Source organism: Mastacembelus armatus, chromosome 9 (assembly GCF_900324485.2).
Source record: "Mastacembelus armatus chromosome 9, fMasArm1.2, whole genome shotgun sequence".
In the NCBI taxonomy this organism is placed as follows: Eukaryota; Metazoa; Chordata; class Actinopteri; order Synbranchiformes; family Mastacembelidae; genus Mastacembelus; species Mastacembelus armatus.
Genome location: NC_046641.1, coordinates 24039975 through 24064696, shown reverse-complemented (window position 1 = coordinate 24064696; position 24722 = coordinate 24039975). Strand labels below are relative to the sequence as shown.

The window sequence follows — 24722 nt, the reverse complement described above, 5'->3', positions numbered from 1 at the left end:
AAAGCTCGGTCACCCCTAAGTTTTAATCCAGACCTAGGAACAATTAGAAGCAGCTGATCAGAGGACCTGAGAGACCTAACAGGCCTGTGTCACTTAAGAAAGTCTGCATATAACATATAACCAGCATATAACAAAGATAGTGTCCTGAATGGCCAAATATCAAATGACCAATATCAGCCATTTTCACCAAAAGATGAACAGATCATTTGTTGAGGATAACTAGATGTTCCCATCAGTCCACCACAGCCCGGACTTCTCTGCTCTAAATGTTGTTTTACCTCCCAGTGCTAGAGGTCATGTGGAGCTTGGTGAGCCTGAGCCGTGCTGTGAACAGGGTGTGAACGCACCATATTAACCTTACAGGTGGTTTATTGGGGCGGTAAACTGCACAGAGAGAACTCAGTACCTGCAGGGATAAAGGGAATCCCAGCACTCAGGCTTGTTTTCACACCAACATTGAGGGAAGTCAGAAACAAATCAACTTTTGTGCATTGCTCCATAAATACATCCCCAGTCTGTTCCCTAGTTCATCATCGACTGTGGGCCTTGATTCAGTTACACATTACCTCCAGTATGGGCTCAGCTGTGCACACACAGGAACCAGAGCCAAGTCCAGAACAGAAGATGCTTCTTATTCACATCAGCAACAGGCTGAGCAGCTACATCTTTACTGGACAAGCAGAGACCACACACACTCCTTCCTCCTGATAGTGCGCACACACACACACACACAAACACTCACACACACACACACATTTATTTTTGTAGTTGTGAGGACACCCAGACATAATGCATTCCCTACACCCTAACCATCACAACTAAATGCCTAACCTAAAACCTAATTCTAACCTTACCCCTAAAACTAAGTCTTAACCCTCAAACAGGGGTCTGGAAAAGGCGAGGACCAGAAAAATGACCTCACTTTGATAGAAATATGCTCAAAATGGTACTCACAAAGATAGCAATACAAGTACACACACACACTTCTGCCCACACACAAACTATTTGAAATGGGCTGATTTCCACTGTCATCCTGCTGTTGGCTGATCAGAGTCCAGACAAAAGTCTATATTTGTTTTCTGTCTCAGGTTTAAAGCAGCTACATGAGCTGAAGCTTTACCACCAAATGACTTTATGTCTCATATTTGAACCACGAATAAGGTGACGTTTGACTCTAAACTCCACTGATTAGCTGCGAATGTTAAGACTCCAGAGAAGTGGATTATCTCTGCACTGCTGCCAGACCTGCTCCACCTGGTTTACACTTGGAGGATCTAGTTTTCACAGAATTTGAAGTAAAACTTTAAATATTCAGATTTTATTCTCCCTCAGTTTCAATCTTTGTAATTTATTTGTCCGTAAAACATATTTATTACACTGCTCCTTGTGTTATTGTTTGTGAACACTGACTCGGTGTTGTTGCCGTCTCAGGTGGTTTCGTGTGACATTACAGACTGTTTGTAACTAACAGTGACTTTATTCTGTGTTGTGTCTCCAGATGGCGCTGTTATCGCTGCTGCTGCTGCTGCTGCTGCTGACTCTGTCCTCAGTCAGTCTTCAGGACTTACAGGACCAAAATGGTAAAAAGGCAAATGAAAATATTTTTGATGATCACAGAGTCTCCTCATTAGGGCGTCACTTCAGTCAGAATGAGAAAGAACATTGTTTTTATAAAGATTCATCATAAAAGATGTGACGTGAACAGTGAGACAGAGTCATCTGACGACGATGAGGTTATGAAGGTGCTTAGTGACTCTAGAGAAATGTATTGTTGGGTCTTTTCTACTCAGGTCTAGAGGACACAGTTCCAGCTGACAGATCAACACGTCTTCTGCCTCCTGCCAAGTTAAGACAGAAAAGGCAGACTCAACCACCATTTGATAACGGTAATCTGAAATGGATCAGCTGGAGCGGTGGTTCTCTCCCCAACGGAACAGTTTCAATTCAAAATGATTACGCTAATCGAGTCGACTACGTCTGCAAATATGGATGCCATGCTGGCTTTTACAACCCCAATAAGGGGCATGTCTGCAACTACCCCTATGGAGATAAAGAGTATCAAGAGTCCAGATTTGAGCTCCTTGTGAATGAAGGCAACTTTGAGAACCTGGAGTGGAAGGATGATTCCTATGGTTCAGTGCCCCAACATTCAGTCAGAACCTGTTCTAATGATGAACTTTGTGTTGGTAGAAACAAGTATGGTCTTGGAAAGGTGCACCCTAAGCACAAAGCCTTCTTTCTTCCATGGGAAGGTAAAGAATATTGGTACAAGAACTATCAGGTCCTGACCTTTAATAGGGATGTTGAGAATGAACACGTCTCTGACGTCAAGTACGACACTGGGAGGGCTGTAATCATTACATATCCCCCAGAGGTTATGACCAGCACTACTGTCATTAACCATGAATGCAACAAAGTGGTGAAAACAGCTCATCTCTCAAAGACGATTCGAGTGGAGAAGAGGTGGGATGTTGGCACCTCCCTCACAGTCGGTGTCAGAAAGAGCTTTACTGCAGGGGTCCCCACTATTGCATCAGGAAGTGTGGAGGTCAGTGCTGAAGTGTCAGTCCAAGCCTCAGGAGGACATACCTACTCAGAAGAGATTGGACACTCTCTGTCTGTGGAGATCATCGTCCCACCAAACCACAGCTGTAAAGCCAGAATGTTGGGACATAAGTACAAGATAGACATCCCTTTCACTGCACGTCTTACCCGCACCTACAGTGATGGGACAACCAAATGGAGATCTGTCTCTGGAACATACAGTGGAGTGCAGGTTGGAGAAGTCCACACTGTGGTGGAGCGATGTGTACCCGTACCCAATGCCAAACCTTGCCCCTAATGAAATCATATATCGGACCTTCAGTATGTAGGATCCATAGCTACTACACCTGATCCTCAATAAAACATATATAATATAATAATACCTTGTGCCTGCTTGTACAAAGTAAATAAGATGATAAAATATGTCCTGTGCTGCTCATTGAGAAGAACGAAACTTGTTTTCAGTTCTGCACCTTATGAATATTATTTGGTACATTTAAGTTCTCTGGAAAAATAATTTTGTGATTAATAAATAAACTGCTATAAAACATGTATCTGTTGTCTGACCACATAGTGTATTTAAAGCTACTCTACCTGATTTCTTCAGCCTTTAAAGGGTCTAATGAGACTCAGAACAGATTCAAATCTCCCACCATAAGCCCGTCTTTACCCCTCCCATCCCATCCTGTTTCCTGAAGCTACAACGTGAACTATGGATACCTTGGTGGAAAGACACCCTCCAGTCCAAAACCCTTACAGCCCTGAGCAGCACTCATAGTTGCTGATGGCTCTTTGACAATCTCACATCTCAGGAGGTCAGTGGATGATTTGAGACTCATTAGTGTTGGATTTAACATATTAAATCTGCTGGACGATGATGTCTTCATTTCACTTCAGGACTTGTAAGTAGTTAGACCAATACTCATCACACTCCCATGTCACACAGTTGCTGTGATCACCATGTGAGTTTTAAAGTGAAACAGTGCTGTTTAGGAGAGACGTATTTCAGGTCACCCAGTGTCTTCACAGCATGTTCATACTCACTGTGTTAGGACAAACACACAGGGCTTTCTACTGATTTCTACTGTTACTGCAGTGAAGGATCTGAGTACTTCTACCCATATGTATATTTCTACCCATATTTCAAAATATGTCCTGAGCTGTTATGTTATTCTTAATGTTGTACACATTTGTTTGTTATAATGCTGTTTTTAGTGACCAGATTGTCCAGGATTTATGGTCATTAATGGTTTTATTCTGCTGTTTAGAAATAAAAAGGGGATTAAAGTGTCTACTAATATATTTTTAATTTTTGCAGTACGGAGCAAGTGTCCTAATTTTGTCCAGTTTATAAAACCTATTGATATAAAAAGATCAGGACAGTAGGGCCTGAGCTGGGGTGTCTTATAGTCCAAGTCCAGCAGGTGTCACTGATAGATAATCATTTCTCAGCACACACTTCAGATACCAGCACATACAGTAGTACACAATAAATAATACTGTGAAAATATCAATTAGAAATCGCATGTATCAGGTACAAAGAACATAACAAATGACCATTTTGAGTTACTACAGTACTTATATGTGACACAGTACTACAGTTTTAACACGTGACTACAGTATATGTGTGACTATACCACCTTTTTTAGCCTCTGTGTTTTCACTGAATTAACAAAAACTTATATATACATAGACATATATCTGTATGTATGTCTGTGAGTACATGCCAGATAACCAGTTTTGTGCTAGTGTGGGAAGTCAAAAATAACTTTTTCTTAGAAACCAATTTAGAGCTTCTGTGGGGGTGACACCTGAATCAGCTGATGGAACCATAAGGTCCAGGTAAAAGCTGCGGAAACTTCTGGTGGTAAAAATATAGAAAAACAGAACATTTATCTTAACATTTAAATGAAAGGGAAAAGTTGTTTTGTGGTATTTGAAGTTACATGTTGTTTGTTGTGTGATATGTATTCCCAGAAATACTAATAAAATAGTATTGAATTAGTTTGGTTTTTTTTACAATCTTTATTTTTGTGTCATGTTTTCATCAATTATTAAATGTGTTTTTGACATTATAGGTAAAAACAATTATGCCGGAGGAACAATGTTGCAATACAGTAGGAGCAGGGGCGGTTCCAGGTTTTCATCCTTAGGGGGGTTTAGCCCTCACTATTGTTGCTGATGACACTACCTGGTATCATTAATGTCAGCTTTTACAAAATATAAAACTGCTAGAAATCAACAAAAAATTAGATGTTATGTGGGTGACAAGCACTGCAATGATACAGCAAAGGTCACTGATACAGTACAAGAGAAAACTGATTAGTCAGAGCTTTATCAGTGCATTAATAACCCTGTATCTTATCCAGGATTTAGCTGTGCTCCTTTTGAACTGGGTGAGAGATCAGCATGAAGACGACTGTAAGGCTGTGGTAAATTAGACGAAGGAGCAAATGATCTTAGTTTTTGCCTTTCATCGCTGCAGACACCTGGAAGGTGGTCAGTACTATCAGATGACTGTTTTTTTCTGTCTGCAGTTGGAGTTTTAATCCTTTGTTCACACCTGTCCTGAAGCTCCAAACCAGTTTGCAGCTTGAAACCAGCACTCTTCCACCAACAGGTCTCTATTGTGAAGACACAGTTGATTTATATACAGGAACTAGTGGTGCCACTAAATATTAAAAAGATGCCGCCTGCAACACGGGGAGAGAATAGTTAAAAACACAGGAAGATAAATAATAATATGTAGTCAGATGTTATGGGTGAGCAGGTGAAAATTTCTTATTATTATTATTACTACATTATGATTATTATTATTCATAGGGTGCAGGTCCATATGAAGACAGATAGATAGATCCCTGGCGCCTAGAAGCTACTGGTGGTGGTGTTGAACCAGGAGGTGGTTGGTGGGATCCTATGTCCCTGGACATGATGGATATTGGTGGTGATGGGGAGGAGGTGGTGATATTTAAAGAAGTGATTGAGTGGTCCGAGCAGACAGAAAGATCACTGGTTGATCTGATGACGTCAGGACTGAAGGTGGTGGGTTGAGATGATAGAGGTGATGAGGAGTTTATGTGGTTTATATTTTCATCAGGTGCATATTATGACACAGAAAGTTAGCCAAGTCATTTTTGATTCCACTGTGATATTTTATGAACTGCCTTGTAGTTTCATCAGTTTCTGCTCACAGGGATGTGCTGATGGAAAAACTAACTAAGTGAGTAGTTAAACACTTTAAAACACAAAAATCCATCAATGTGTAACAATTTTTCAACTCACTTTCACCACTAGGATCATTAACCCTTTATAGACATCAATCCTTTAAAAACTGAGTTTCTAATGATTTCTTGCTCAGGCAAACATGTCCCCATGTAATTTGGCTCAACCTACAATATGCTGATGACACCAAGCTATTCATGGCACTCCCTTCTCCTGACATTGCCATTGCAGATGTCTCAGACTAGTGGTCAAAACACCACATAAAGATCAACATAAATGTCTTTTAAGATGTTGGCAGGAAGAAACGTTAAAGGGAAAATAAGAGACACTGACAAGCAGTAAAAAACATCAGTGTTAACTGTGTTTATTGGTCAAAGTCAGATCCCAGACAGACGGGAAAGTTTATGATCACAGTTTATGATTCAGCCATAAAGCAGCTATATAACATGGAGGTGACTGGATGTGGACTCAGTGGGGAGCAACTGCCAAGGTGAGTGTGGCTCAGTCTCTTATCACCTTCATTTAATCAGGCCTGGACAATATAGTTCAATCACAATCAAGATATAATGTGTAAAAATCAAATATTGTTTTTCTTTCTAATGCACTTCATGTATAATTTAATATTTAAAATTTCTGCTTCAAAGTTTGACAAAGTTTGTCTTTAACATATAAACGTTTCTTAATGTAGTTCATTAAAAATATTTTACTATCTTACAATTTAAATTTACAGGAAATGATCTGAATTAATTACAATATTAGATTCTACTACATGCTTATAACATGAGGAGATGTTGTTAAGTGATCATGTTTTTGAAAGTGTGAAATGTTGGGACCAAAACATATTTAATATGTTGAGTCTCTTGATTTGTGTCCAGATGAAGGTGACGGTGTTGTTGCTGCCGGTCCTGCTGGCACTGTCCTCAGCCAGTCTGCAGGACATTGTCCAGAAGAGCTCACAGTTCAGGAAAGGTGAACATTTTCTTCGAGTTGCTATTTTACTCTGTAACAGAATAATAATAATCATCATTTTCAGATTTCTCAGACTACTTACATTTTGTTCCCTGCTTTCTTTTCAGCTGTAAAGTTTCTCATTAATCAAGTGCAGTTTAGTTTAATTTGTAAACTCTGTCTCTTTCACAGTTTCCTTACTGAACCCAGAGCTGGAGGATCAGGTCCCCGAACTGACTGGGGACCAAGTGGTGTCAGGTCCTCTGACTCCTGCTGACCTGGAGCAGCAAGGGGATCTTCCTTCCTCATTCATGTTCGGTGACAATGTTAACCTGGAGTGGCTGACATGGGACGGATCTCTGCCAAATGGTGCAGTTTCCATCTACAACGGTTACACTAAACGCACCGACTATGTCTGCAAGTACAAGTGTGAGGCCGGCTTCTACAACCCCAACCTCGGCCCCTACTGCCGCTACCCCTATGGTAACCGCGAGTACTACGCCCCTGAGTTTGAGATCCTGGCTAACAAAGACAACTTTGAGTTTTTGGAGTGGAAGGAAGGTTCTTACGGTTCAGTGCCCCGATATTCAGTCATGACCTGCCCGGGTGTCAGCATCTACGTTGGGAAGAACAAGTACGGCCTTGGAAAGGTTGTTTCTCAGTTTGAAGCATTCTTCCTGCCTTGGGAAGGCGATGAGTACTGGTATAAGAACTACGAAGTCCTGACCATCAACAGGGATGCTTACTCCCAGCACATCACTGATGTCAAATACGCCATAGATGAGGTCGCCATCTTCCAGTACCCTCCTGAGACCATGCGCATCTCTGGGGTCACAAACAATGAATGCCAGTCAGTGGTGAAGACGGTCACCATCTCAAAGACCACAGAAACAGAGAAAACCTGGAACATTGGCCGAGCCACCATGCTGGGTATCACAGGCAGCATCACTGCCAAGATCCCCCTCGTCGGCTCTGGGGGCATCGAGCTGACTGGTGAAAAGACGCTGCAGTTCTCCAGAGGAACCACAGTCGTGGAGTCCCTCAGCCACTCCGTGTCCGTGGAGCTCACCATCCCCCCGAACCACTCCTGCAGAGTCCGCATGGAGGGACGCAAGTTCAAAGCTGACATCCCCTACACAGCTCGCCTCAGCCGCACCTACCGCAATGGAGAGACCCAGTGGACGTCCATCTCTGGGACCTATGACGGCATCCAGATCGGAGAAGTCCGGGCCGTGGTGGACCGCTGCGAACCTGTGGCTGATGCCCAGCCTTGCCCCTGAAAGACTGACAGAAATGCACCAAAAGATATTGTCAAAAGAACAACTGAAGTTTGTGATCTTGATGATGTGTCACAGTAAAAACAGATCCATGCACAAATATCTTTTGCTCAATGCATTTAATAATAAAATCATATGACACTTTTCTTTGCTTTCATTCATTTCACCTGTTTAACAACACATGGAAATCATGAAAGATAATAACAGTTGAATTAACACTGTTCGTTATTTAAGCCTTGAAAATATTATTTCATTATATTATTTAGTATTTTCTCCTGAGGATGGTATATTGTCACAGTGCAGGTCAGTAAATACTGAAGTATTAGCTGGAACAGTTAATGAACTGGATGTTGCTGAATGTTTTAATAATAATATGAATAATAGGTGCATTTTATTATCTTAATTTTTAAATGGTTGAGGTGGTGAAAATATTAGTGGGCCCTGGCCTGAACCCTGACTCTAAACCTGTGAGTTAACAACATCACAGCCAATATCAAAAATTTCCTGCCAATGTCTCTTGTCTGCAGCCAGTTTTTAAAGTTTTTGAAAATATGAGCTACAGAGTTAGCGACTAAAACTTAGGTATTAAAAAATACATTCTCAAATCTGTATCTAAAATGTTTATGGTCAAAGTTAGCCGTTGTTCCTGCTGTCAGATAAATATAGTGCAGTAAAAGTTAAATGAGGTGTTGTAGACTACAAGTTATAAAAGTACAAGTACTTCACAAATGCACAGTACTTGGGTAAATGTACTTAGTTACATTTGATTACTGCTTTTCACTACTACTGATATTATCACTTAACTTACGATTCAGTTTATTCAGGAATTAGTCTGGTCCATAGTGCCACATGCATTCGTGTGTACAGATGCACAGTGACAAATCCTACTGGGAGTATTTTTCTCATACATAGTTTCACATTTGCACAACACAAAGTCAGTGAACCTGCAGTTTCAAAGTGAACCTGTCTGCAGACCAGATGGCAGACTGCTGACCACAGCAGGAAGAAGCTGGTATTAGCTGAATGTTCGTGACCTAATTAAGGATCAAAGTTAGGTTCAGGTTTGAATGGTAGGGTTAGGTGTCAGGTGGAGCAGTCTGGGTCAGGGTTAGGGTGAAGGTCTCGGTTACCCAACTGTAGGAGGAGGGTTAGGGTTATTCTGTTCTTTGGTTGGATAAACAGCTGCAGTGAATTGATGAAGTAGTGATTAAATGCTGCTTCTGTTTCACACAAATTCAGATTTCAACATTCAGCTCAGAATACAGGGATCTATAGTTCCTTTAACAGAGAATCTTACAGACTTTGCCTCTGAGAAAACCCTGCATTGTTTCACATGTAGATGAATAACAACATCAGCTGTGTCAAACACTATGCATCTGCATCTAAAGAGCATCATATAAAGTTGTTTACGGCAGTGACAGTGCAGTTCTGTCCATTTAAATCACTGCTCCACAGCCTGGGCTCACACACACACACAGACCTCATTCAGACTTAAATAAATAAATTGATAATAACATTCTGTCTCAAGGGCGCTCCCACATGCCCCTGACATCAGCGATTTTCGGTGATAGAGCTGCTCGTGGGGAACAATGTCCGCGTTGAGCTGCTCCTCTCCGGGTTTAATCTTGGCAGCCAGCGACATTACGCAACAGTCTTAATCAATGACCCTCTACTGCAGGAGATCTGATCACTGTGTTCCCAGCCTGAGCTTATCTACACATGCTGTTATCTTGTCATCAGTAGAGAAAGAGCTCCACAGCACTTTGGACATCATGCTATCCTCCTTCACCCACTAAGTACAGGACTTTAAATCCTGGTAAATGTATTTATGAAGCAACAGGCTCATCAAAGAGAACATTCAGAGAACAAGGAGGGGACAGGGCTGCTTTTTAATTCTGTTATCATTATCAGCACGGATCCTGTTTTTACACACGTCGATGGCCGCAGGTAGACGTCTTGTGGTCAAGGACGAAGTATGTCTCATCTATACAGCTCGACCCTGACCTGAGAATCTGTACTGCTGCTGGTTCTGGTTTAGAGAGAAACTAAACTCATGTTATTAATTAACGAGTGAGATATGAGATATGAGATAAACCTATTGTAGCAGCTGTACAAGTATTATTGTCAAAATGTTAACTGTTCAGGCAACCTGAGCTCAGCCTAACACACACTCATAACATGTACAATCTGTATAGCAAATGCAGAAACACAGGCCTATTCCAAACCTGTCCCAGGTATGCCTCTACAGGGGAAGGATCTGATTAGGGTCAGGGTCAGGACATAAACCATTTAACCACTGGTTTTCACTAGGGAGCATCAAAAGGCCAAAGCAGCATGTGGAAAAAACATGACTGCATGTTTCAGCCTGGAACTGATTAGTCCCAGGCTGAATCCAGACCATCTCCTTCTGATTCTGTAGAACGGTGGACGGTAACTGTCAAGGTGCTGCTGAAAGGACCAAACCTGTTCAGTCAGCCTTCTTACCTCAGTGTATACAGGTTACAAACAGGTTACTTGTGGTTATTTTCTGCTCTGGGGCCACATTCAAACTGCAGCAGGAGAAGGGAAAACACTGGGTCAATGGGCGAGAGGCTCCTGTGCCCTGCTCTCCTGTTTATTGGGGGCAATAAGTCTGCAGGGAGCGTTTAAAACTCAGCACATGCAGCAGGCGGCACCACTGCAGGAGGAACCTGTCGAGGTAAAAACTGCTTCTGTACATCTGGGCTCATTTTCCTGCTTCTGCACCATTTTACTGCCTGATTTTCCTGCAGTTAAATAATATTATTGCTAATCAGAATCAAAAATAAACTGGTCTGATGTGCTGCTAATTGATTGTCTGGGCTGACACTGAGCCTGGTTCCTGTGATCCACTGGTGGTTTTCTTTCTTCTTCTTTGCTTCATGAAGCAGATATTTAATCTTTGCACCATGTGCATTAACATGTACATGATCAGAACTGTTTCTGTGCACTCTCTGCATTTGATGTGATGCTACTTATATTTATAATATTTCTGAATAAACTGGGAGTAGAGCATGTACCTCACAACCCTAAAAATAAACTCATATTCTGCCGATGAGGACATTTAATCTTTTAAAAGCAAGAAGAACAAACTCATCAGGCCCCGTTTTGAAATAAAGGCTGGTTGTGCTGGTCAGTAAAATTGTAAATATAAACAAACTTATTCATTTTTCATTTAATTCAATGAGAAACATGAAAAGTAAATTATAAAAAAGTAATAAAAGGTCAAGTATAATCAATAATATTGGATATTTATTGCTGTATTTCTTCGCTTCAAACTGAATTCCCAGTGCTGTTGTGTTTTCCCTGAGTCCAGATGAGGACTTGCGTGGCTGTTGTCGTCCTGGCAGTGCTGCAGCTCTGCAGCCCAGCGCTGCAGTCTGACCCGCTGCTGAAAGGAGGCCAAGAAACCTCCAACAGTGAGTCTCAACACTTCACTTCCTTCTGCTCAGAAACTCGAACGGAGCCTTGAATTCCAAAATAAATGATCTGCCTCTTAAAAATGATCATTAGCAGAAATTAAACACGATACATTTAAAACAATAAACCATCATAAGATTGTTGCTGACTTCAGCTCATGATACACCTCCCTCACTTATCCTTGATTTAGTCCATAAAGCAGGTGGCAGTGTAGTGTGCACACAGTCTGCAGTCAAGAACAAAAACGTTTCTTTTCTCTCTTTGCCTGTTTCGTCACAAACTCTCCAGATGTTCCATGTTAAAAAATAAACCACAGTAAATGTCTTTGTCTCGGCCTGCAGAGCCGCGGCTTAACCCCACCCGGGAAGATGTCGTCCCTTCTCGAGAAGTCATCAACACTCCTGAAATCAGAGAGATCCCAGAAACCGCGATGAGCTCCTTCCCAATGTTTGATGAACACGTCAACCTCAAGTGGGTCACGTGGAACGGCTCCCTCCCAAATGGCGCCATGGCCATCTTCAATGGCTACGCCGAGCGCAGCGACTACGTGTGCAAAGTCAACTGCGAGGCCGGCTTCTACACTCCCAGCAAAGGGAACTTCTGTCTGTACCCTTACGCTGACAAAGAGTACGCATCCTCCAAGTTTGAGATTCTGGTCAACGTAGACCACTTTGAGTTCCTGCAGTGGGTTGAAGATTCATACGGGTCTGTCCCTCAGTATTCCATCAAAACCTGCCCCAACTCAGACATCTACGTCGGGAAAAACAAGTATGGTCTTGGCAAAGTGGTGACCCGGCACAAGGCCTTCTTCCTCCCGTGGGAGGGCAGTGAGTACTGGTACAAGAAATACCAGGTCCTGGCCATCAACAGAGACAGCTACAGCCAGCACATCTCTCATGTGGAATATGCCGTTGACCAGATGGAGCTGTTCCACCAACCCCCAGAGGCCCTGAAGCTCGCCAAGGTCACCAACCTGGAGTGCAGAAATGTGGAGAAGACAGTGAGGCTGGAGAAGACCAGCACCGTGGAGAAAACCTGGGACATTGGCAGGGAGACCCGCAACGGCTCCATCTCCACCATGAAGGGCAAAGTCCCCATCCTTGGCCCCGGGACCGTGGACTTCACCAAGGAGCAGACGGTCACCTTCTCAGAGGGAACCACCATGGTGGAGACCATCAGTCACTCTGTCTCTGTTCAGCTGCTGGTCCCACCCAACCACTCCTGTACCGTGAGGATGGACGGCAGGAAGATGAAGGCCGACATCCCCTTCACGGGCAGGCTGAGCAGGACCAACCACAACGGAGACACACACTGGACGTACATCACAGGCACGTACGACGGCGTGAACGTAGGTGAGATCAACGCTGTGGTGGAGAGATGTCAGCCGGTTCCTGACGCTGTTCCCTGCTCCAAGCTCAACCCTGAAGATCAGCCGCCTCATAGTAAAATGTAAAACAGCAAAAAAAAAAAAAAAAACTGTTCCACATACAATTCAATTAAAACGTTCAAGGAGCTTTTTGTTTCTGGTCTTTCTTTAATTTGTGATGAACTGAAAAAAGACCAAATTTTTTTTTTTTAATGAACATCCCTTTTTAGTTTCACTCCTAGTCAAACTGAAAAACCTGCTACACTACATTAACTAAAATAATTAAAATATTCTGCATTATTTGTATGGATTTCAAAAACATAGCACTGCTAATTAAATATTAACTAAATTATTGAACAAATCCATGGTCAGCTTTGATTAAACACTGCACAGTATAACATGCTGTCTGACTAAAGTCTGTAGAGTCTGTTACGAAGTGAACCAAACACTAGCAGCCAGTTTTGCTGATGAGTCCTAATTGGCAACAGGTGAGTGCTCATTATAAATTCACAGGTGTGACACTTTGCAACCAAGTTTTGTTCTGTGTCCTGTGACAGTTTTGTTTAATGGGGTAGAGGTTATTTTGTTTCTTACTCTGTGGTCAAGTAAAATATGTTGGGAGAGAAGTTTTGCTACTGAGCTCAGATACTTTTTCTTTGTAACCAAAAAAAACTCATTAAGGATCAAATATTAATTCAGGGAAACTCTAACAGTGGATGGAAAAACAATTGGTTTTTGAAAGTTTGGTATTTAAAATATAGAATCAGAACTTTTTTTAAACAAATAATCTCATCATGTTTACTTTTTGGATGTTCTATACAATTTGTCTTAATGCACAGGTTTTATTGCAGTGTTGGAAATTAACTAAATAAATGTTCATAAGTACTGCACTTTGTCTGTTTGAGGTATTTGTACTTTACTTGAGTTTTTCCATGTTGTGCTACTTCATCCTTGGACTTCACTACATGTCAGAGCCAGAGCTCTACATTTATCTGATAACTTTAAAAATTACCAAGATACCCAGTAGTATATAAAGTACTTCAAATCAGAAGTATATAAGGTAGTTAACGTCAGCTACCCAGCGGTATATAAAGTACTTCAAATTAGAAGTATATAAGGTAGTTAACGTCAGCTACCCAGCGGTATATAAAGTACTTCAAATTAGAAGTATATAAGGTAGTTAACGTCAGCTACCCAGCGGTATATAAAGTACTTCAAATTAGAAGTATATAAGGTAGTTAACGTCAGCCACCCAGCGGTATATAAAGTACTTCAAATTAGAAGTATATGAGGTAGTTAACGTCAGCCACCCAGAGGTATATAAAGTACTTCAAATTAGAAGTATATAAGGTAGTTAACGTCAGCCACCCAGCGGTATATAAAGTACTTCAAATTAGAAGTATATGAGGTAGTTAACGTCAGCCACCCAGAGGTATATAAAGTACTTCAAATTAGAAGTATATAAGGTAGTTAACGTCAGCCACCCAGCGGTATATAAAGTACTTCAAATTAGAAGTATATGAGGTAGTTAACGTCAGCTCCAACATTAAAGTGATCAACACAATAATCATCAATAATTAGAATCCAATAATATCAGATCCATTCATGTGAAATGGGCCATTCTGCACAATGAGTACTTTTACTTTGGATACTTCAAGTACATTTGGCTGATGGTACTTTTGGACTTTTACTGCAGTAACATTTGAAATGCAGGACTTTTAGTGGGAGCTCTGTAAAATAAATCAATTGTTCCACCTCTGGTTCTCAGTTTATCTCTATTACCCAGGAAGCCTCTGAAAAACAAACCAGTTGTCTCTGTGGAAATAACGTGTAGTTCTCGGGCGACCAGCTGGGGGCGCTGTGGCCCAACACACAGTCTCCCTCGTGTTGTCTTTGCGGCAGTCGTTGATGGTGTAATGGAGAGGCGGAGGACAAGCTAAGGTTGTTTCATTGGAGAGTTTAGAATATCTTTAAAAATACATAAAATCATAAGTTATTCTAATCGGTGCTTGTGTTTTTAACGTATTTCGTGTTTAACGTCAACGTTGTCGCTGTTTTGATATCATGGGGAAGCTAACGTTAGCATGCTAGCATTAGCTGCCAAAGTTACATTCCCAGAGTTGAGACAAAAATCTGATGTAAAAACTTTGTTCCAGACGTCAGAGGATCGTGTCAATTCGTGTCAATTTGATCAACTAAAGGCTGACTTAATGCGGATAAATGCGGCTAGAGGCTCAGTTCAAATACAGCGAACCCCATTGAAAAATCATCCCATTAACAAAACCAACACACAGCGTGTTCTCATAGGGACTGTCGTTTCTGTGCAGTGAAAACCTCTGATGTTTGACCGATTTATAGGAGCTGACAGGCTGTTTTATAGGCCGTATGAAAAAAGGCAAGTTTTTAAGTAAATTTTGTCGTTATTTGTCACATTTCTTCAAGAAACTGTTTATGTTTGCCACAATGCGACGACTTTTAACACGAGCCGTAAACCGGGTTTTGCTGAGTGAGCTGTTTACACCCGCGATGGGCATAGAAGCAGAAATACACACTGAAAGCCGACGAAAGCTGGTAAGTAGGAAAACCTCACTTTATCTATTTACCTGCAACACTAACTAGACACTTGTTTAACTTGTGTTTGATCAGTCCTAATAATCACCAGGTAATTACTGGATTGATAGTTCCCACCAAACACTTTAAACAAATCTGCCAGTTTATTATTGTTGTGGTGTCTGGTCAAAGTATCCATCCCATAATGCAAAGCTAAACACATTTTCCGAGTCAGTCTTCTCTGATCTGTATAACTGTCATACATATGGATGCTTCTTTGTATTGGATACTGAATGTGTCATGTCCAGTTAGCCATATGGCTATAACAAAACAAGGCTATGTTAAATTTGTAGATTTTCAAATGGAGTTTGGTTTTGCTATCTGTGTTTGCTGTGAGGTTCTTCTGTGATTTGGTAGCACTTTCCTGTATAGCCATAAACATAAGAATATAACAAGACATTTTATTTCACTGTGGCACCATCAAGATGATTTTGTGGCATGTTTCATTTCTTTTAATAAACAGTTTTTCATCTTTTATCTACTTTTTAATTGGACCTTTCCAGTATAAACTACAAATTCAGCTTGTTCAAACACAGAAGTGTCAGCATGTGGAGGCAGTGCCATCTCCATACATTGAATCTGTACCATGTCTGTCAATAGAGCTGTTGCCAGTGGATCAGTACCATCAGTGCAAGGCAGCAGTTGTATTTGTCTTTATTGGGAAAACACCTAAATAACTCTGTGTGTGTCTGTGTGTGTCTGTGTGTGTCTGTGTGTGTCTGTGCGGGGCAGGTGGTGGGGCTGGGTAACCCGGGAATGGAGGGTACCAGACACAGCGTTGGCATGGCGGTGCTCGGCGCACTCGCCGCCCGGCTTGGCGTGGCTGACCGTTGGCGCGGTGACAAGCACGTGTCCGGTGAGGTCATCGTGTCGGAGGTCCAAAGCTCACATGTGGTGCTGCTCCGTCCCAGGCTGCTGATGAACATCAACGGCGTGTCAGTGGCCAAAGCAGGTGAGGTCACTGCCAGTGCACTGACCGAGTCTGTGCTTTGCTGTTGTTCCCTGTGTGAGGATGTTTGGTTGTTTACTGCATTGTTGTGTTCATGAGCAGAACAAACTGGGCCCTCACATCCTGAGCTGTTTGCTCTGTTCTCATCTTTACCTCTGAGTGCTCTCTGCTCCCATCACTAACTGGCTTTGTTCACATCTCTGTAAACCAACTTCCTGTGTCTTTTTCTCAAGCACTTTCTTTTAATAAATTGTCTCTGTGAGACAAATATTTAGTATTTACTTACTTTTTTGTTTGTTTGTGTGACAAAAAGTTTGAGGGTTGACGTCACTTTGGGCCCAAGGGAACCAATTAAGATTTGGATTTTTATTGGGGTAGAGGGGAAACTAACATCACATTGAATTCCTGATGATCTGAAGTATCTGTCCTCTCCAGCTGGTAAATACGGGGTCAGACCTGAAGACATCCTGCTGGTCCACGATGACCTGGACAAACCTCTGGGGAAAATCTCCATCAAACTTGGAGGAAGTGCCAGGTCGGTCGGGTTACAGACGCTGAATGTGATGTTCTGTGGAAAAAGAAAAGTTACACCCTGGATGCAAATTTAACTTTGAACCCCAATTCTTCTTCAGGGGACATAACGGAGTCCGCTCCTGTGTGGACTGTCTGCAGACTGATGTAAGTACCTGCTCAGTGTGGCAGATTGGGGAATTTTATCTTATTGATTTGGTCTCTTTGTGGTTTTTATGGCAACTTTAAGTTGAGGGAACTGTAATCTAGTTAAATGGGGGAGTGCTTAGAGATGTGGGTATTAGAGTTACTTTAAACTCTACTTTAAGTGGTTATTGATGCAGTACAATCGAACTTTATCCAGAAGTAATTTCTTGCCATAAATGTCCAAAACGCACAGAAAAAAGAATGTACACTGTTTACATAGACACACACTGTAAAATGCAGCCAGACTATACAGTGTGACTGCAGGAAGTGCAGAACACAGATTAAGGTAAATTTTCAGAAGAATCCCAGTTGGGTCATCCCATCCTCCCATCGCTCCTGCAGGTGATGCCCAGACTCCGGGTCGGGATCAGCCGGCCCACGGGAAACACTTCAGTGGAGCGGCATGTTCTGGGCCGATTCTCCTCGGAGGAGCGAAAGGTTCTGGACTCTGTTCTGGATCGGAGTGTAGATCTCCTCCTTTCCCAGCTCTCCCAGCAGGACTCTCAGTCCCCCTCCTCACCAGCAGGGGACAGACAGACAGCACAGAAGAAGGACGGGGAACTCTCTGCCTCACCAGCTCAGGACTCTGCTGCTGCTCAGAGTCTCTGAACCTGTTATCAAACACACGACTGCCTCGAGGACAGAACCTGACTCTGTTTATTGTCTGTGAAGAGGCAGCCCACGTCTGAAGGTGCATGTCAGGATTCAGAACCATGCGTCACCAAAATGTAAAAGCTGGAGGGATGGGGGCATGGACCAGCTGCTGTGTATCACTGACTGGTTTAGACGTTAACTGGTTACAGATCATTTATTCATACATTTCCTTTACAAGCTGGTCAAGTCTGACCAGCAGCCAGATGCCTCAGTGTGTTTGTACTGCTGATACCTCAGAATCCACACAACAGATTTCAATAAAATATAGTAGAAAGTTTGGCCTGTGGCAGAGGAACACATCTTCTTTTTGTCTGGTTCATTCATCCTGTGATTTTCTGTCACTACGTGTATTTTGAGGCAAAGATTTCTGAGCATTTCTTGGATTAAAGACTTGGAGGACTGAGGAGGTACAAAACAGCCTGGAGTGATTCTGCAGGTTGGAAGCCAATGCTAGTGGAAAACAAGCTTAAGACATGTAGGAACAGTTTAACTTGTTAGTGCACAAACCAAATGATCTCAAACATTCACTGGGTGCTTGTTTACTGTGATCCCAGTAATCCCAATCTGGACAAGCAGCATGTTGCAGCAGCAAGTTTTTCATGATTAAAAAAAAAAAACCACAACTAATAGTCTTTAGTTATTTATAGTTACTTGCCTCCAGGCCACAGCGGCTGTTTTCCACCAGTTTAACTTCTGACCTGAAACTACAAAGAATAAAAGATTTTATGTAGAGAAACTAATTATTAGTTTATTTCTTGCTTCGAAAATGGTTTTGTTCTTTATTCTTGCAGTGAGTCCAGCACTAGAACCAAACCAACTTTAAATGCGTTTAAAAGTGAGGAGGTGAAAGGTCAAAGCTGTGTCCTGTGTTATTTATTTTTCTATATTGAGTCGGGTTGGTCTGCAGGACGGAGGGTGTCCTGGTGTTGGTCTTTATTTGTGAGCTGTGTAAATATCGGTAGTATTGATTTAAAAGATCAAACCAACAGCACCAGCTCTCATTTGTGCATGTGCACGTTAAGTCAATAGATTAACAAGACATTTCCTCCCAGGTGATGCGGCTCCAGCAGTTTGTCTAATCCAGAATTAAACCGGACAAAAACCAAAATGTTTTGTTGAAGCTTCATGTTTTTCTGCTGAGTGGGAAAGTGGAAGCGAACATACGGTTCCCCTCACACGCTGCCCTCTTCCTCGCGGATGTGACTCTGTTGCCTCAAAACATATTGATTTCCTCTTCCAATTGTCAAACTAATTACACTCTTCATCAATTAGGTGCCTGTAATGAGTGGCATCCAGTCGAGAGGAGCAGTGCGTTCTCACACTGTGGAGAATGCCAGAGCAGGGAGGGTTCGGCAGGGGAGGAGGTGGACAAAAAAGCCCGAAAAGAGCATATAAAACAGCGGAAAGAGGCCGACGAGCCGCTGAATGAGGGAAATCAATACAAAGGAGGCCAGTAGATTGTGATGGAGGGCTGAGGAAGAAAAGCAGGCGAGAAACAAAAGGGGCCAATCATTGTTTGGACCCAGTTTGTCTGAGGCCTTCTGTCCTGCTGTAGCTCAGAGTCACAATAGCTGCAGGGACACACTTGTGGAGAGGGGGGGGGGGCTGAAAGGAAACTTCTATGACACCCCCGACCCACACACACAAACCCTGAACACCCCTCTAACCCCACCCCCTTTCTCTGCTGTGGTGACCCCGTTGAGCCACCGTTCGCCTTCATCAGGCCACTTTCCCACTCCCCCCCCCCCTTTCTGGTCAGCTTTAGGAGGCTCCAATAACTTTTCTTCTGCAGGGGTCAGAGGTCAGTGGTGGGGCTGGACACTGGCTTTAGAAAACTCCGTAAATTCATTCAGGACTGGGAGCCCCAACCTTCCCCCATGCTCTACAGCCAGGCGTAGCTGGACTAACAGTGGCCCGGTGGGGGGTCTTCCCACAGATGTGCTAACTCTGCAGAACCATGAAACAAACCCAGTGACTCCACCGATACTGGGGATTCTCATTAAGAACCTCATTAATGGCCCGTACACACATTTACACCCCTCTGATCGATATTTTGATCCCAGTGTGCAGTGTGGCAGAAAGGACGGCGTCTGTCCGTCGGGGCTGGGCTGAAATATCTCAGCATCTCCTGGATGGATTACCAGGATTTCTGCTTCAGACATTTATGGTCCCCACTAACTGAGTCCTGCAGGGACTTTTCCAAGAGAACCTGCCGCCTTCAGCATGAAGTAGTCGATACTAGCCAGAAGCTGTTCACAGTTAGGGTTAGTTTTAGGGTTAATGAGTACTCTACTGGAAGAAGTTGTTCCAGCAGCTCAGCCTGATCTCGCCCCTCCTGCAGACTAATAACACACTTGGTTATGAATGTGTGGAATATTTATTTATTGTGTGGCAGCTCCAGGTCTCTCAGGTTTGATGGGACCTGGACTAAGATCAGGTCAGCCTGCATCATCCAAAGTCTCTCTCTTCAGTTCCCCTGCATCTTAACCTTATTAATAAAGTAGAAAGTGGCCACACAAACATCGCCCTGCCTGGAGACGGTCTTGCAGCTGTTACCTGGACTATGCTTGGTGCTTATTTCTTCTTCATCTCCTCAGATTAATCTTCTTTTCTTTCTCTTGTCCATGTTCAGTGCGGTGAACACAATGACACCAAACAGCACAAAGGGGACTTTTCTCCTTTTCAACAGGCTGAATAAGATTGAAGACACCTGTGATACCAACTGAAGACAATAGTCCGCTTGAAATATCACAGTCCACTTACTTATCGCCACTTCTAAGGGCTGCCATTATTTTGGTTCAGGCTATTTTAGGAGATCTTTGTAGAAGAACAATAAATCCAGCTCCTTCACCAAAGGCATATATGACAAAAGAGCTTTACTTTTCAGGAAGAAAGGAGACGGCCCGGACTCTGCAGCTCTGCTGAGCTTTTTGTTTTCCTTGTTAGCTCAAAGTTTTGTGTCGATTCCTGTTTTAACCAAAAACAAATCACAAAAGCTCCGAACGGCAGGTGAAGAAGGTGAGTTCCTGATGTTGCACCGCCAACCTGCCGCAGAGCCACGTGGTGTGTCGGAGCAGTCTGAGGATAAATGATCCACGGTGTCGGCTCAAACTCAGATCTGGGAACCAGTAAGGCCCCATTTGAAAATGAAGTAGGATTTAATTCACCAGTACAGTTACATTAAAACCCTTTATTGGGCAAGTCAACCATGTTTGGTAACTTTCATGGGTGCACAAAACCGCACCCCCACCCCTCACTGTGATGTAGCAGAACTGCATGATTCCTTTCAGCCAATCATCAAAGATGAGGCCTCATCACATGAGATGATATTTTGACACCTGACCAATCAGTGGTGGTCCAGAGCATTTCAAACTTCAGTCTGGCTCCACAGCTTCAAAGAAAATGGTTCTGCACCTCTAACAAATCCTGCACCCACGGTCACATGCCCTGTTCAGGTAGAACTAGACCGTTTAGAGAAAGGTTCATTCATAGACATATGCCCAGTCTAGTAAGATGAACTATAGGTGTTTTCTTTTAGAAATAAGGCATTATAATGTATTATGTTACAATACTAATGTATAATACTACTAATATACCTTTAACCCATTTATATATTGAGATGGCAGCTTTAGCCTCCTAGCAGTTCTCATTATACTGAGCCACATGCCATATATATCTATATTTATTTTTACTGTGAACCTTGTCACTGCGATCTAGAGGTTGAGTCATGGCGACTGGACTTCTAGTTTTTAGGTGGAAAAGTTTCACCGCCCACCCAAGTAGCTTGATCAGTCTAAGAGAAATTATTACCTGGAACCATATATGGTAACTTCACTGACCTTTGATTTTCAGTCTAACGATGTAAAAAAAGTCACAACAATTTGAAGTACTTTATAAAATACTTTATAAAATCCTCTCATGTTGATGTGTAGCTCACACACATCACAGTGTGTAAGGCAGAGTAACCCCAGACGTCTGTTGGTACATACAGTTGCACTATAACTGCAGTGTTACACATAATTTCATATCTTTTTATGGTTCCTCTGTAGCACAGAACAGTTTTATCCACCTTGATCTTAAGGTGTAGATGCTTCAGTGGGGACTCATCGTGTGGCTAAATAGTGAGTTTATACTGACCTTAATGTATTTACTGTCTTCCTGCATTACTATGATGTTTCAGTGGGGAGCTGCAGTGTCCTTCAGCATCGCTACACTTTCTTTTCTCCATGTGGTTTTTCCCTGCAGCCTCAGAGACTTTGAAGCCGTCCCGGTTTCCCATGGCAGAGCCTCGTGTTACAGTGAATCCGGGCCTGTTGGGGGATCCTTTTCTCATTCGCCTCTTTCCGATGAGCAAGCGTTAATGACGCGTCCTTTTCCCCTTTTCATAGCCATAATCTCCAGTGATCTCGGGCCTCCCGCTCTAAATTATTCTTACAGGGCCATGAAAAGGCAGCAGCGGGGCCCTTTAAGAGGCAAATGAGCATCCAACGTGCAGAGATGTTCCCAGCAACGGAAACATTAACTCAGCGTACAGAGCAGGGCACAGCACAGTCCACTGCCATCTCTGATGAGAGGGGAGGGAAGGGTCCGCTATCGACCCGAAGGCAAGGCCTGCTGGGTAATTTATCCTTTAACCCCTCGTCTCACTGTTTACATTCGGTTTTTGAGCTGGAGGTTTTGTCCAGAGTGTCTCACAAGGAGCGAACAGCAAACACAGCTTCACATGCTGGACCATCAGCCAACACACACACACACGCACACACACACACACTTCAGTTTCCCTTCTGAAGCCCAGAGGTGACCAGTGTGTACACACCTGTGACGTAATGAGGATGTGAAGCCTCTGGTACAGTTTTCAAACATCATAGTACATTACAGCTTAATACTACATCATAGTACATTACAGCTTAATACTGCAAAACATGAATTAGCTCCACACTGGCAGCTCTTGACTGGTTTGACTGATGTGTACAGGTTTGTTTATTTGGTGGCTCCTCAGGTGACGATTCACGTCAAACTGAAGGAAACTGCATGCACTTAGTACAAATGTGGCAGATACTGCAGTAAAAGTCCAAAAGTACCATTACCCAAATGTGCTTGATACTTCTAATTGGAAGTACTTCATATACCGCTGGGTAGCTGACATTAACTACCTCATATACTTCTAATTTGAAGTAATTTATATACTGCTGGGTAGCTGACGTTAACTACCTTATATACTTCTAATTTGAAGTACTTTATATACCGCTGGGTAGCTGACGTTAACTACCTTATATACTTCTGATTTGAAGTACTTTATATACCGCTGGGTAGCTGACGTTAACTACCTTATATACTTCTAATTGGAAGTACTTCATATACCGCTGGGTAGCTGACATTAACTACCTCATATACTTCTAATTTGAAGTAATTTATATACTGCTGGGTAGCTGACGTTAACTACCTTATATACTTCTAATTTGAAGTACTTTATATACCGCTGGGTAGCTGACGTTAACTACCTTATATACTTCTGATTTGAAGTACTTTATATACCGCTGGGTAGCTGACGTTAACTACCTTATATACTTCTAATTTGAAGTACTTTATATACCGCTGGGTAGCTGACGTTACCTACCTCATATACTTCTAATTTGAAGTACTTTATATACCGCTGGGTAGCTGACATTAACTACCTTATATACTTCTAATTTGAAGTACTTTATATACCGCTGGGTAGCTGACATTAACTACCTTATATACTTCTAATTTGAAGTACTTTATATACCGCTGGGTAGCTGACATTAACTACCTTATATACTTCAATTTTGAAGTACTTTATATACCGCTGGGTAGCTGACGTTAACTACCTTATATACTTCAAATTTGAAGTACTTTATATACCGCTGGGTAGCTGACGTTAACTACCTTATATACTTCTGATTTGAAGTACTTTATATACCGCTGGGTAGCTGACGTTAACTACCTTATATACTTCTAATTTGAAGTACTTTATATACCGCTGGGTAGCTGACGTTAACCACCTTATATACTTCTGATTTGAAGTACTTTATATACCGCTGGGTGCTGACGTTACCTACCTCATATACTTCTAATTTGAAGTACTTTATATACCGCTGGGTAGCTGACATTAACTACCTCATATACTTCTAATTTGAAGTACTTTATATACCGCTGGGTAGCTGACATTAACTACCTCATGTACTTCTAATTTGAAGTACTTTATATACCGCTGGGTAGCTGACATTAACTACCTTATATACTTCTAATTTGAAGTACTTTATATACCGCTGGGTAGCTGACGTTAACTACCTTATATACTTCTAATTTGAAGTACTTTATATACCGCTGGGTAGCTGACGTTAACTACCTTATATACTTCTAATTTGAAGTACTTTATATACCGCTGGGTAGCTGACGTTAACCACCTTATATACTTCTGATTTGAAGTACTTTATATACCGCTGGGTAGCTGACGTTAACTACCTTATATACTTCTAATTTGAAGTACTTTATATACCGCTGGGTAGCTGACATTAACTACCTTATATACTTCTAATTTGAAGTACTTTATATACCGCTGGGTAGCTGACGTTAACTACCTTATATACTTCTAATTTGAAGTACTTTCCAGTTTTCTGAAATGTGTTTTTGTTTCCGTTTCGTTTCAAACACAAACAGATCCATATCTAACGTCTTCATGTGACTGTCCTTCCTCCAATGGGCCTAACAGATTTTGACCTGTAAATGTGGGCATCAGGTACAGGTGCACATCAGTCCACCACAGCTTCCTGTTTCTTCATCTGGGGCCAGTCAGTCTGTCTCTGTAAACAAAAAACTGAAGATTCAAAGATTACAGCTTTAAAGTCTAAAAACCTGTTTTTATTTATTTATTTATTGTACTTGGACAGCACAGTTAGAGACAGTGGTGAGACCAGCAGTGTTGTCTGGTTTAGAGACAGTGGCACTGAGACAAAGACAGGAGGCAGAGCTGGAG

The 24722-nt window shown here is 42.2% G+C and overlaps 4 protein-coding genes across 5 annotated transcripts; all 4 read left to right on the top strand.

The window, feature by feature from the left end:
* Positions 1–296: 296 nt before the first annotated feature.
* On the top strand, positions 297–2842 carry LOC113138594 (natterin-3-like). Its single transcript, XM_026321143.1, has 3 exons — positions 297–308; positions 1499–1580; positions 1791–2842. The coding sequence occupies exons 1-3, from the start codon at positions 297–299 to the stop codon at positions 2840–2842; spliced, it is 1146 nt and encodes a 381-aa protein (XP_026176928.1).
* A 3799-nt stretch (positions 2843–6641) lies between these two features.
* LOC113139041 (natterin-3-like) lies at positions 6642–7998 on the top strand. Its single transcript, XM_026321991.1, has 2 exons — positions 6642–6735; positions 6907–7998. The coding sequence occupies exons 1-2, from the start codon at positions 6642–6644 to the stop codon at positions 7992–7994; spliced, it is 1182 nt and encodes a 393-aa protein (XP_026177776.1). The 3' UTR covers positions 7995–7998.
* Positions 7999–11297: 3299 nt separating this feature from the next.
* LOC113139048 (natterin-3-like) lies at positions 11298–12897 on the top strand. The gene is made up of 2 exons (XM_026321997.1): positions 11298–11428; positions 11771–12897. Exons 1-2 carry the CDS (start codon positions 11326–11328, stop codon positions 12880–12882), a joined length of 1215 nt encoding a protein of 404 aa, XP_026177782.1. The 5' UTR covers positions 11298–11325; the 3' UTR covers positions 12883–12897.
* A 1784-nt stretch (positions 12898–14681) lies between these two features.
* On the top strand, positions 14682–18016 carry ptrh1 (peptidyl-tRNA hydrolase 1 homolog). Of its 2 annotated transcripts, XM_026320674.1 has the most exons (6): positions 14682–14736; positions 15238–15366; positions 16138–16357; positions 16790–16889; positions 16987–17032; positions 17414–18016. In XM_026320674.1, the coding sequence occupies exons 2-6, from the start codon at positions 15247–15249 to the stop codon at positions 17678–17680; spliced, it is 753 nt and encodes a 250-aa protein (XP_026176459.1). In that variant the 5' UTR covers positions 14682–14736; positions 15238–15246; the 3' UTR covers positions 17681–18016. The 2 variants fall into 2 exon arrangements, with proteins under 2 accessions (XP_026176459.1, XP_026176458.1); XM_026320673.1 differs by having other exon boundaries at positions 14705–15366.
* Positions 18017–24722: the final 6706 nt, after the last annotated feature.